Source organism: Chiloscyllium plagiosum, unplaced genomic scaffold, assembly GCF_037043375.1.
Source record: "Chiloscyllium plagiosum isolate Xiang-an unplaced genomic scaffold, Cpla_swu_hap1 HiC_scaffold_13, whole genome shotgun sequence".
In the NCBI taxonomy this organism is placed as follows: domain Eukaryota; kingdom Metazoa; phylum Chordata; class Chondrichthyes; order Orectolobiformes; family Hemiscylliidae; genus Chiloscyllium; species Chiloscyllium plagiosum.
The window spans coordinates 92,121,517-92,134,349 of record NW_028270151.1 but is presented as its reverse complement, the minus strand read 5'-3'; the positions used below and the strand labels follow the sequence as shown (position 1 = coordinate 92,134,349).

The 12,833-nt window shown below is 41.4% G+C and overlaps 1 protein-coding gene across 4 annotated transcripts in view; it reads right to left on the bottom strand.

The window, feature by feature from the left end:
- Positions 1-12,833, bottom strand: part of slco2a1 (solute carrier organic anion transporter family, member 2A1) — a 151,455-nt gene that overhangs the window by 28,530 nt on the left and 110,092 nt on the right. For all 4 annotated transcript variants that reach the window (XM_087993914.1, XM_087993915.1, XM_087993917.1 and 1 more), the window contains one exon: positions 2,538-2,739. In XM_087993914.1, coding sequence (XP_087850040.1) covers positions 2,538-2,739 — 202 coding nt within the window. The remainder of the gene's footprint in view (positions 1-2,537; positions 2,740-12,833) is intronic.

Here is a 12,833-nt window from a genome sequence, read left to right as displayed (position 1 = left end):
AGCTCAAAGACGACCAACCAAGCTCCTCACGCGGCTAAATTGAGAAATGTCTCCCTGCACCAACACTGTTACCCCCTCTCAACTCACCCAAAATACTGCTCAGCACTCCCCACTTTGAAATTGTTCACCTCGTCCCCTCCCTGCCCCTCTCCTCATCTCCTGACTCACCTTCTGGAATCCTATCTGGCTCATGAGAGAAGAATCCATATTGTCAGACAGTGGCAGGGATGGGTTAGGGAGATTGAGAATATTTTGGGATGAGAAGGAACAAGGGAAGCTGAAGACAGTCAAGTGGGGTGACAGCAAGGGAGGTGGGGGGATGTTGGGAATGGGTATCTTTTAAAATGGTAAGCGGTCAAGTTAAATGGTAATCTATGTTGGCCGCTTTTCCTGGGAACGGATCGTAAAATCTAGTGCTGGTGAATTCCCTGCATTATACACAAATTCATGACATATTCAATCTTGTGTAATTCATTTTCACAATAATTTAACCATCGAACTCCAATCAAAAGGTTTGATATGAAAAAAAAAATGGATCGCAGGTCAGGATTAGAATCTGCAGGGTTCAATTGCAGTGGATGTGACACTTGGGCAATGTACCATCTACGACTGTACTTTTTAAAAATTCTTTAATGGGATGCAAGTATCACTGCTCATGTCCCATTCCTCTTTGAGAAGGGTGGGTCTGGGGATATCGTCTAACATCAAAATCCATGGAACTGGAAAAAAATATTGGGCTGGTTTGGGAACTGGCTGAGATAAAATAGAGACAATGGGCAAGTACTCTAATTGGCAGAATGTGACGAGGGGTGTCCCACAAAAATCTGTATGGAGGCCTTTGTTGCAGTAGATAATGATTCTTAAAGAGTTAATGCTGGAGATTACATTGATTTCTATCCAATCTGATGATATCAAACAGTCTTTGTTGAAAAATCAAGAGTCAGCTCAAGATTCTAATCTGGTCTGATATGTTATCTCTACTTCCTGATAGCTTAACAATTTATTTAATTAGTCAATACATTAAACTACACCATGTTGTTAAAGAAAGTGCCTCCTTTTATTAATCTCACCAGTGTTTGATCCTGTACCACTGTAAACCAAACAGACCTTTGGATCCAGTGCAGAAAGGAGGAATGCTGGCAGCACTCTACTCCACCCATTACCTAGTAGTGCTTAGTTCTCCAAGATGACAGAATAGAAAGCCAAATGTGCTGTGTGGGTGGAATTAGAGTTAGTGCAGTTGCATACAATCTCAAGCAAATTGATAAAGTGACTGGTCAAAACTGTGACAATGAATCTTCATGTGACGTAACATGTTTTGAACTTACAAAGGATGCAAATAAAGGATACAGTTCCTGTAATGTAAGTCAAAGAAATCTTGGGGGACTAATGACACAAATTATTAAATTTTATGTTAAAATACTGGACTATAAAGTCACCACAACCAGAATACAAAGGGGTAGAAGTCATGCTTCAGCTCCACAAAGCTCTGTTAGACCACAGCTGGAAATTGTGAGCAGTTCTGGGTACCTTGCTTTACAAATGATATATTGGTCTTGGAGGGAATGCAGTGTACCATGTGATTTAAAAACTTTCCTGTCTGATCTTTCCATTATTTGATGAATGCCAACATTGTCCCTCTCCAGAGTTCAAATTAAGTGATGGGTTTGAATAAATTCTTAATATTAAAAGTGAACATAGCAACATATTACCCTGTTTCGCTACTCCTCAAGACTATAAATTACCATGACATATTTGGAATACAAGGATTGCACTAGCTAAAGTTGGATTTCATGGAAATTATCGGGATAAAGGGTAGAATAATCAAAGTTTTCAAGAGAAACAGTAGAGTAGAGAGAGGGAAAGAATTTCCATTGATTGAGGATTCTAGGACTAGGAAGCATATTTTAAAAAGTGAAACCAGACTTTTAGGAGTGAAATTAGGAGATATATCTTGATATTAAAAAGGTACAAGTGTGGAATACTCTGTTCCATAAATGGCAATTGTTACTAGATTAAAACCTGAGACTTTTTACTCAAAGGTCCATTATGATCTCATGGAGTAGTGTGATGATGTTGTGGCTTTAAGAGGTTATTTTGTCCTTTTTTTTGTGAAAGGACGGCTTTAAGACAGAGCATTTGTGCACCATAATTGCAAACCTTATCAAATTGTTCTGCGGGATCTTGGGTTATTACCATGAATTTAGAGCCACAATCCTCCATGCAACAATATTTCTAGCCTCAGCTATTTAGATATGGGGGTGTTTCCTCAGAGATTGAGGCCTACTACACAGGAATAAAAGAGCAATAACCCTGGCTAACTCATGGACCATAAAAAAATGAGGTAAAATGATTAAAATGGCTTTCTCTGCCTACTGTGTGCCTTAGGTCTGGGCCAATCTCAAGAGACACAACAGATTGAGCATTGTTATGCCAGTGCAAATCAGAATTTCATAAGACTCACAAACAGAACAAGAGATTTGTTCCCATCATTTTCTATTATATTGACAGGGAATTACTCCCAAACATAGGATTACCTGTTGCCATCTTTACTGTAATTGATTCCAGCAATTTTCTGAGTTGAGCATCCCAAGAAAAACAGAGGAATGTTCAGAATAATGACCAGACTCAGAATGCTGGCTGAGCACCAGGGGATCTTCGCCAGGGAGAGATGGAAACGCTTCATAAAAAGCCCACCAAGGATCATTCCTACAGCAACAGCTGGAAGCATTATAGATCCTAAAGATAGAACAACAGAGAGTCATCAGTGAAATAAAAGCAAAAGCAAAGGTAATTTATTGCAGATTCTTGAGATTGGAAATCAAAACAGAAATTGCTGGAGAAACTCTGCAGGTTTGGCAGCACCTGTGGAGAGACAAACAACCTGTGGAGAGATGCTATACTCCAGCATTGAGTGGTGTGCATTGCACAGTCTGACACTTCATGTCCCAGTCAGTACAGTGGATCTGTGTAATTGCATTACCAGCCTAATGTTCAATGTTGTTGTTTCAAATACACCTAGTCAACGTTTCAGGCATAAGCCCTCCTTCAGGACTTCTTCGGGCTTTCTTCGGGCTTATGCCCGAAACGTCGATTCTCCTGCTCCTTGGATGCTGCCTGACCTGCTGCGCTTTTCCAGCAATACATTTTCAGCTCTGATCTTCAGCATCTGCAGTCCTCACTTACACCTAGTCAACGTCAGGGCAAGGTGGCTGCTGAACATGATTGGCACAGACTAGGAGTGATCCTAACATCTTGGGAACGTTTGACAGAACATAAGTAGTGTGCCGAGAGCACCAATCGTGTGAAGCACATCCTGAGTGTGATTTTCTGGGATTTTGGAGTACCATGGAAATTTGGTGCAAAGTACAAGAGTACTTTTAAAATTTTCTTTTGACTCATAGTTCGTATGGCCTTTTAATTGGATAAACTGAGGCCCAGGATTGGTGGCCCAGCACTAACCTGAAGTTACATCACAAGAAAATAAGTTCTTCAGTTGGTAATAGACGTTCATTCGAATATTGATTAAAGACTAACTAAAACGTACTAGGGGCAAGTACCAGTCAAAGAATAAGAAAAGTGGAGTATCTCTTTTTGATTAATTAATAAGAAAAATGAATTGGTAAAACCAAGTAAATTTAATTTTAAAACATGGCAGGTATGGTCAACCGAGCGGAATGTGTGACTGGACACATGTGGGAAATCTTGAATCCTACCAGCGTCCAAGATGACCACATATTCAGGAAGTGCGCCCAACTGTAGTACCTTGAGCTCTGTATTTTGGAGGTCAGGCAGTGGCTGGAGACACTGTCACACACATGTGACACTAAGTCACATGGATATTACATTTAGAAAGATGGTCACACTGGAGCTGAGGGACTGGAGGAAAGAAGGAAATGGGTGACCACCAGGCAGTCAAAGAGAATCAGGCAGGTAGGGCAGAAATCCCTTTTGTTCCACTTACAAATTGTTCTTTTCTATTTAAATTTGTCAAGGGCATTGATTCCTCAAGGGACTACAGTCAGAGCTAAGCTTTTGGGCCAGACAGCCTGACGGTACAGGAAATGGGGAGAAAGAAAAAAAGCAGGACCCATAGTAATAGAGGAATCCTTAGTAAAGAGATTAGACCCCATAGGGTGTAATTACGGTATCACCCATTGTGCCAAGGGCTGGCAAACACAGAAATACAAGAATATGACAGATGAATGCATTGCTCAAGAGCTGGTGCAGGAGGGAGGGATTTAGATTCCCTGATCCATTGGGACCATTTCTAGGGAAGGTGGGACCTCTGCAACTAGAATGGTCTGCATTTGTACCAGAATGGGACCAACATCCTTGTGGGTGGGTTTGTTAGTGCAGTTGGGAGGAATTGAAAGTAATTTAGCATAGGCAGGACTTAGAAAAGGAACCTAGGCAGAGGGAGTTCAGACATGTTGAGTCTCAAGAGAGTAAGGCAAGGCTGGATGGCCTCTCCATTAATGTTAGAAGTATTATAAGTAAGAAAGATGAGTTAAGGGCACGGATTGACATGTGGAATTGCAATATTGTTGCCATCACAGATGTGGTTGAGACAGGAACAAGACTGGTAACTCAATCCTAGGTATAGGATTTGCAGGCAAGAAAGGGGATTGTGCAAAATTAAAGAGTCAGTCACTGGAGTAAGGTAGGACAATATCTTGAAAGGGTCATTAAATGAGGCTGTGTGGGTAGAGTTTAGGATTAAGAAGGGGAAAATCACACCCCTAAGCAGTCAGGGGCAATTGAGGAGCAGATGTGTAGACAATTCACTGAGGTGTATAAAAATAATAATAGGATTTTAACTTTCCCAACAATTATTAGGATAATCCTAGTATCGAGGGTTTAGAGGAGGTAGATTTCCTAAAACATATTCAGGAGACTTTTAAATCAACATAAAGATGGTCCAAAAGGAACAGTGCAGTGTTGGTCTTAATTCTGGGGAATGAAGCCAGACAGGTGGTCGAGCTAACAGTGGAGGAACATTTTAATGCTAGCGACCACGATACTCTACATGTTAAGTTTGTTATGGAAAAACAATGCCTCTTCTTCCTCGACTAGCTCAGGAAATTAGGCATATCCATAAGGATCCTCACCTATGTCTACAGACGGACATTTGAAAGCATACTGTCCTGGTATGGCGACTACTCTGCCCAGGATCGTAGGAAACTACAGAGGGTGATGTGCACAGCCCAGGCCAACACAGGAGCCAACCTTCCAACCATGGACTCAATTTACAAGGTTTTCTGCCACAGAGAGACTGCCACCATCATCAAAGACCTTGCATGCTCCAGTAATGATCTCCTACAACCTCTTCCATTAGGCAGAAGATACAGAAACCTGAACACATGCACCAGTAGGTTCAGGGGCATCTTCTTCCTGGCCATTTTACACTATTGAACAGACTGTCTAGCCTCAAATAATGCTGATCGTGCTAACATTGATACCCTGTGTAATTTTACCTCTATGCCTGTGTCTAAAACCTTTGTTCTGTAAATCCTTGCTTATTATGATCTTGCTCATAAGCAAAGTTTTCTTTATTATACTTTGATTTATTTTTGTCACTTACACCAATGTAAAGGAGAAAAATGATCTGCAGAAATGGGTTTTGGGTTGTGGGAAGGCAGATTTTATTAACATATAGTAGGATCTGGCCAAAGTCAACTGGGAACAGCTACTTGAGGGTAAATCTACAGTAGAACAGTCAGAGATGTACAAAAAGCAATTGAGACAGTACAGGCTAAACATATTCCCTTCATGGGGAAATGTAGGCACAACAAGCCCAATTAGTCATGGGTATCGAGGAATATTCAGGACTGAATGTAAAGGAGAGGAGAGGCTTTTAATGGGTGCAAAGGGAGAAAATCAATTAAGACCCTAGAGGATTATAAGAAACGCAGGGGGTACACAGGAAAGCAAGGGTATAGCAGGGGGTGGGTGGTGGAGGATGGCCATGAAAAATTGGTGGGCAAGATTAAGGAGAGTCCCACGACTGGGATCCATTAAGGATCAAGGGAGCAATCTAAGTGTGAAGCCAGAGGACATTGGTAGAGTGATAAATGGATACTTCACATCTGTCTTGACTCAGGAGGACAATATAGCTGTAGAATTCATGAAGTTTCTTGAACAGATTGATTAGAAGTGAGGGAAGTATTGGAGGAAATACTGATTTCACTCGTTCAGCTGGTCGCTGCTGAAACACAGAGTGATGTCACAGAAAAGCACTGGGCCAATTAATTGGTAAGGAATATGACTTTAGGGACTAATTTAAATAGCAGTAATTTCAGAAAAGCATATTATTATTAGTAGTAATATTGTTAAGAGACTTATTAACAGCGCAAGTAAAAAGTCTGAGAATTTAAAGAAGACTACAGTTAAACTAAGGGGAACATCTAACATGACTGGACAGGGTAGATGCAGGGAGAATGTTCCCAGTGGTGGGTGCATCCAGAACCAGGGGTCGCAGTCTGAGGACTTGGGGTGGATCATTTAGGATGGAGATGAGGAGACATTTCTTCACTCAAAGACTGGTGAGCCACAGGAGGTAGTTGATGCCAAAATATTGAATGTATTCAAGATGTGGCTAGGTATAGCACGTGGGGTAAATGGGATCAAAGTTTATGGGGAGAACACAGGACTAGGCTATTGAGTTGGAAGATCAGTCATGATCGTGATGAATGGGGGAGCTCGAAGCGTCAAATGGCCTCCTCCTATACCTGTCTTCTATTTTCTAACTCTAAGATTAAGGCCGAAGGGCATCCTCGCCTCTCCCCATAGCCCAACATTAACCATAGTTAACCTACCATGTCTGCACATACATTACAAGGCAATTTCACATGGTCAATTCACCTAGCCTCCACATCTGGAGGAAACCCACATAGACAGGGAGAAAATGTGCAAACTCCCCACAGACAGTCACCTAAGACTGGAATCAAATCCTGATTCCTGTCGCTATGAGGCAGAAGTGCTAACCCCAGAGTGTTAAGTATCTAGATTATTAGCTGAGCTATGAGCAAATTGGCACAGAGATAAGAAAATTAGGGAACTAATCAAGTAGCTAAAGGAACTGTATGGGAAAGATGGTTCCATTTCATGGGGCACTGGCATTAGTATTGGAATAGGAAGGAACATTATCATTGTGGCAGACTTCACCTGAACTAATCTGTCTTGAGAGAAAGGCTAAATAGGATGGTCACAGGACTTTAAACTAGTAAATGAGAGGGGGATGTCAATACAGTTTCACAAACAAGTAACAGGAATGAAGCAGTCAGGAATCCTACCTAAAGTATGACAGGTAATGACAAAAGTGTATTGATTAAACAGAACAGAGAAATAATTAAAAGGTGAATAAAGCATCAGTGCTGAGAGTCAGGTTGCACTTTTGGTCCAAATAAGAGATCGACATACAAAGGCACTGAGTGTATGGAACAAATTAAATGAGCATTAACACGTAGATATATATCAGGCGAAAAGATTGACAGGATGAAAGTGGCAGGAGTATAGCAGATTAGAAACTGATTAGAAACAAAATCACTGCAATGATGAGGGGGCAATGAAATAAGGGGATTCAATGTAGACGATATATATAATGTAGACAATATATATATAACCGTGTATAGGCCCCTGGTATCATCTTTGAAGTGCTAAATTGTACAAATGTAGAAATTAGACAAATGTGTATCAAAGACAGGGTCATATTATTGGGGCATTTTAAATTTAACACAGTTTGAGAGAGGGAGGCAAACACCTGTCAGATAGCTGGAGTGTAATTTATTTGATGTGGTTTACATGGACTTCAGTAAGCCCATAAGGAAGGATGGTCCAAAAGAGCTCGTAAGATCCGAGGCAAGTTAGCAACTGGATCTAAATTTGGTTTGCAAAGAAGAGGCAAAGGGAAATGTTGGAGGGTTGTTTTGTGAATGGAAACATGTGAGCAGTGATGGTGTGGTGCTGGGACCCTTGCTGTTTGTTATGTATGTTAATGACTTAGATGTGAATGTACAAGGTATAATTAGTAAGTTTACAGATGACATGAAAATTGTTGGTGTCATTGATAGGAGGATGGCTTCAAGCTACAGCTGATATTGATCAGCTGGTAAACTGGGCAAAGCAATGTCTGATGGAGTTTAATCCTGATGAGTGTGAAGTGGTGCCTTTTGGGAGGTCTATTAAGGGAAGATATATACAATGAATACAATGAAAAGGGAGTACTAAGGAACAAAGAGACCTTGATGTATGAGTCCAAAGATAACTGAAGGTGAGAAGACAGGTAGTTAGGGTGGTGATGAAGGCATATGGGTAGCTTGCCTTCATTAGATGGAGCATAAAATATTAGAGCAAGGAAGTCTTTTATGACCTTATAAAACATTGGTCTTTTATGACTTTATAAAACTGTACACATAATGGAATACTGTGTACAGTTCTGGTTGCCACACTGGATGTGCTGGGCTTGTTTTACCATGGAGCACAGGTGCCTGAAGAGGGATCTGATTGAAGTGTACAAAATTATGACAGCCTTAGACTGGTTAGATTGTGAGAATCAATTCCGCATGGCAGACTTCTCTAAAACTAGAGGTACTAAGAATGTTTTGAAAAGATTTGTAGTTTGGGTTGTGGATGAGTTTGTACATTTGTTCGCTGAACTGGTGTGTTTGTCTGCAGATGTTTTGATGCTTCGCTAGGTGACATCACCTGTGCATCTCCTGGTGGTCTGTCCCACCTGGAATCTATGTGTCTCTGTTTCTCAGTACTTCGGTTGTATGTCTGAGTAGTTTGTAAATGTGGTCGAGTTCAGTGTGTTTATTTATTGTGTTCTGGTTGGAGTGCCAGACTTCAAGGAATTCTCTTGTGTGTCTCTGTTTTGCCTGTGCTAACATTATCTCAGTTGAATTTGTGTCCTTCATTGTCTGTGTGGTTGGAAATGAGAGAGCACTGGTTGTGTCTCGCAGTGGTGAGCTGATCTCTATGCACTCATGTAATCAGTTTTCTCCTTGTTTGTCCTAAGTAGTACTTTTCACAGTCCTTGCAGGATATTTTGTAGATAACTTTCGTCCTGTTGGATGTGAATACTGGATTTATAATCTTTGTGAGGAGCTGCTAAAAGATGTTAATTGGTTTGTTGGCCACGAAGATTCCTAGGGCTATGAGTAGATTAGATTAGAATAAATTCCCTTCAGTGCGGAAACAGGTCCTTCAGCCCAAAAGGTCCACACTGACCCTCTGAACACTAACCTACCCAGACCCATTTCCCTCTGACTAATGCATCTAACCCGGTGGGCAATTTAGCATGGCCAATTCACCTGACCGGCACATCTTTGGACTGTGGGAGGAAACCAAAATACCCAGAGGAAACCCACGGAGACACTGGGGAGAATGTGCAAACTCCACACAGCCACCCGAGGCTGGAATCGAAACCTGGGTCCCTGGTGCTAATCGGGTAGTCATTTCCGATGTGTTTTTGATGTATGATATGGTCACTCTTGGATCAGATTATGTAATGTCTTCTTTGGATTTGTTGTTTAAGTATCGGAGGCTAGTGCCATTTAAATCCCTTGAATAGGTGTTCCTGTTCTACGTTCTGGATTGCTGCAGTGTGTCCTTGCCTGTTTGAATAGTCATAGAATCAGAGTAATACAGCATGAAAACGGATCCTTTGGCCCAACCTGGTCCATGCTGACCATAGTGCCAACTCAATTTGTTCCAACTGCCCACAGTTTGTCCATTTCCCCATAAACGTTTCCCATCCCTGTATCTATCAAAATGGTTTTTTAAAATGTTGTTATTGTACCTGCGTCAACCACTTTCTCTGGCAGTCCAATCCATGTACACACTACTCTCTGCGTGAAGACATTGCCTCTCAGGTCCTTCTTAAATCTTTCCTCTCTCACCTTTAAACCTATGGCTCTCTAGTTTTCAATGCCCAATCCCCAGGAAAAATAACTATCTGCATTCATCCTATCAATGTCCCCTCATAATTTTATACAACTCAATAAGGTCACCCCTCATTTTCCGATGTTCCAAGGAACAAAGTCCCCTTGGCCAACCTTTCCCTATAACTCAAGCCTACTAGTCCTGGCAACAGCCTTTTTTGCACTCTTTCCAGTTTAACTGTCATTCATATAACAGGGTGACCAAAATACTCCAAGTGTGGCCTCACCAATGACTTGTACAATAGAACATAACATCCCAACTCCTATACTCAGTGCCTCGACTGATGAAGGCCAGCATGCTAAATGCCTTCTTCACCACCCTGCCACCTGTTACACCGCTTTCAATGAATTATGTACTCCTACTCATAGGTCCCTCTGTTCCACAACACTCCTCAGGATCTTAGTACTTACTGAATAAATCTTATCTGGGTTTGACTTTCTTAAGTGCAACATCTCATATTTCTCTGCATTGAATGCCATTTGCCAGTCCTCAGCCCACTTTCCCAATTGACCAAGATCACTCTGTAATTTTTGATAACCTCCTTAATGCAGTTCTAATGCACTACGGTGGCACAGTGGTTAGCACTGCTACCTCACAGCCCCAGAGACCCGGGTTCAATTCCAGCCTTGGGCAACTGTCTGTGTGGAGTTTGCACATCCTTCCTGTGTCTGTGTGGGTTTGCTCCAGTTTCCTCCCACTGTCTAAAAATGTGCAGGTTAGGTGAATTCGCCATGCTAAATCGCCCGTAGTGTGAGGGGAATGGGTCTGGGTGGGTTGCTCTTCAGAGGGTCAGTGTGGACTTGTTGGGCCGAAGAGCCAGTTTCCACGCTAAGTAATCTAATCTTTGTTTGTGGTTGCTGTTATAGTGCCACTTATCCTTGCAAGAAAGGGAGTCTGCTGTTCTTTTCCTCTTCTTGAGTGAATTTTATTCTGGTGAAGATGTTATTGATGTGGTGGTGAGTTTCTTCCAGTTGCGTACATTTAATGATGTCAAATATATCATGTACACACCAAATCTAGAGTTTGAGTTGGATGGTTGGGAGGGCTGTCTGTTCTAAGTTTTGCATTACTGCGTCTGCTATCAGTCCTGATATTGGGGAACCCATTGCTGTGCCATTGATTTGTCTGTATACTTATCCATTGAATGTAAAGCGAGTAGTGAGGTATAGATCTAGTGACTTTAGCATGCTGTTTTTGTTGATGCTGCTGGTCTCATGGAGTGTCTGAGTAACCATTTAATCCAATAATGTGGCAATGGTATTCTTGGCTAGGTTGATGTCTATAGGTGTAAAGAGCACTGTTTTTTGTCATTTAGATCAACAATTTTAAATCAAATATAGGAGGTATGGTTAGTAAGTTTATACATGATAGCAAAGTATAGTGGACAGTGAAGTAGGTTATCTCAGAGTATAATGGGACCTCGATCAGATGGACTGAAGGGCCAAAAAGTGGCAGATGGAGTTTAATTTAGACAAGTAGAGCCAGCACCAATCCTTTCAGCACCTCACTGGTCACAAGCCTCCAGTCCAAAAGTTAATCCTCCATCACCACCCTCTGTTTCCCAACTTCAAGCCAATTTTGTATCCAAATGGCTATTTCTCCCTCAATCCATTTGACCTAACCTTGCTAACCAATCTGCCATGTGGAGCCTTGTTGAACACTTTAATGAAATCCATACCGACACCATTCACTGCTTTGCCTTCATCAATCTTCTTTGTCACTCCTTCAAAAAGCTCCACATAGTTAGTAGTGAGACATGATTTCCCATGCATAAAGTCATGTTGACTATCCCTAATCAGGGAAGGGCTGAAAATGTGTTGCTGGAAAAGCGCAGCAGGTCAGGCAGCATCCAACGAACAGGAGAATCGATGTTTCAGGCATAAGCCCTTCTTCATATCCCTAATCAGTCCTTGCCTTTCCAAAGACGTGTAATCCTGTCCTTCTGAATCCCTCCAACAACCTACTCATCACTGATTTCTGGCTTATTGCTCTATAGTTCTGAATTTTCCTTATCACCATTCTTAAATAATAGCACCACATTAACCAACCTCTAGTTTTCCAGCATCTCACCCATGGCTATCAATAATGCTAGGGGGCCCAGCAATCACTTCCCTAGTACAGTTCTAAAAAATGTTCAGAAATGGAAGGATCTAGAACAGCAGGTGCATTGACTTTTTGAAGGTGACAGGATGTGATGACAGCAATTATGACCTTGGACTTTATAAATAGAGATCTTGAGGACAAAAGTGAGGAAGTTATGCTCATCCTTGATAAAGTCATGATTAGGTCCTAAGTCAACTATTGCATCCAGTTCTGGTCACCACACTTTCAGAGGAAGTGTGTAGGCTCTTAAAAGGATGTAGGTGAGATTTATCATAATGGCCCCAAGAATGAATAGTTTAGCAAAAATGTCAGGCTCAAGATGCTGGGATTGTTCTGCTTGGAGCAAATGAGAATAAGAGAATATTTGATCAAGATGTAAAGTGATCATGACAGGTAGGAGGTAGATTAAAGAAAAACTATTCCCAGTAGCTAAGAAATTGCAAGGGGTTAGGTGGGTGGGGGACAATATGAGAGGGCATCTTGCAAAACATTGAGTCTTGAGGCTGGTGAAGGTGGAATCAGAGAGAAAGAAATTGGATTTGTACTGAAGGAATTAAATCTGGAGCGCTAAAGGGCTCAAGTGGTGAGAGACTAGAAATGTTCTGTAAGAGGGCCAGCAAGGATTTGTTGGGCAGACTAGTCTCCTTTTGTGAAATAAATTATTCTGAATCCATATAGCCCTTCCTGCTATTGACAATAAATTAGGAAGGACAGTATATAGTGAAGGATGCTACAAAAAGACAATGGCTAATTTTGTGAGTGAATAAATTTTGACCAATATCATT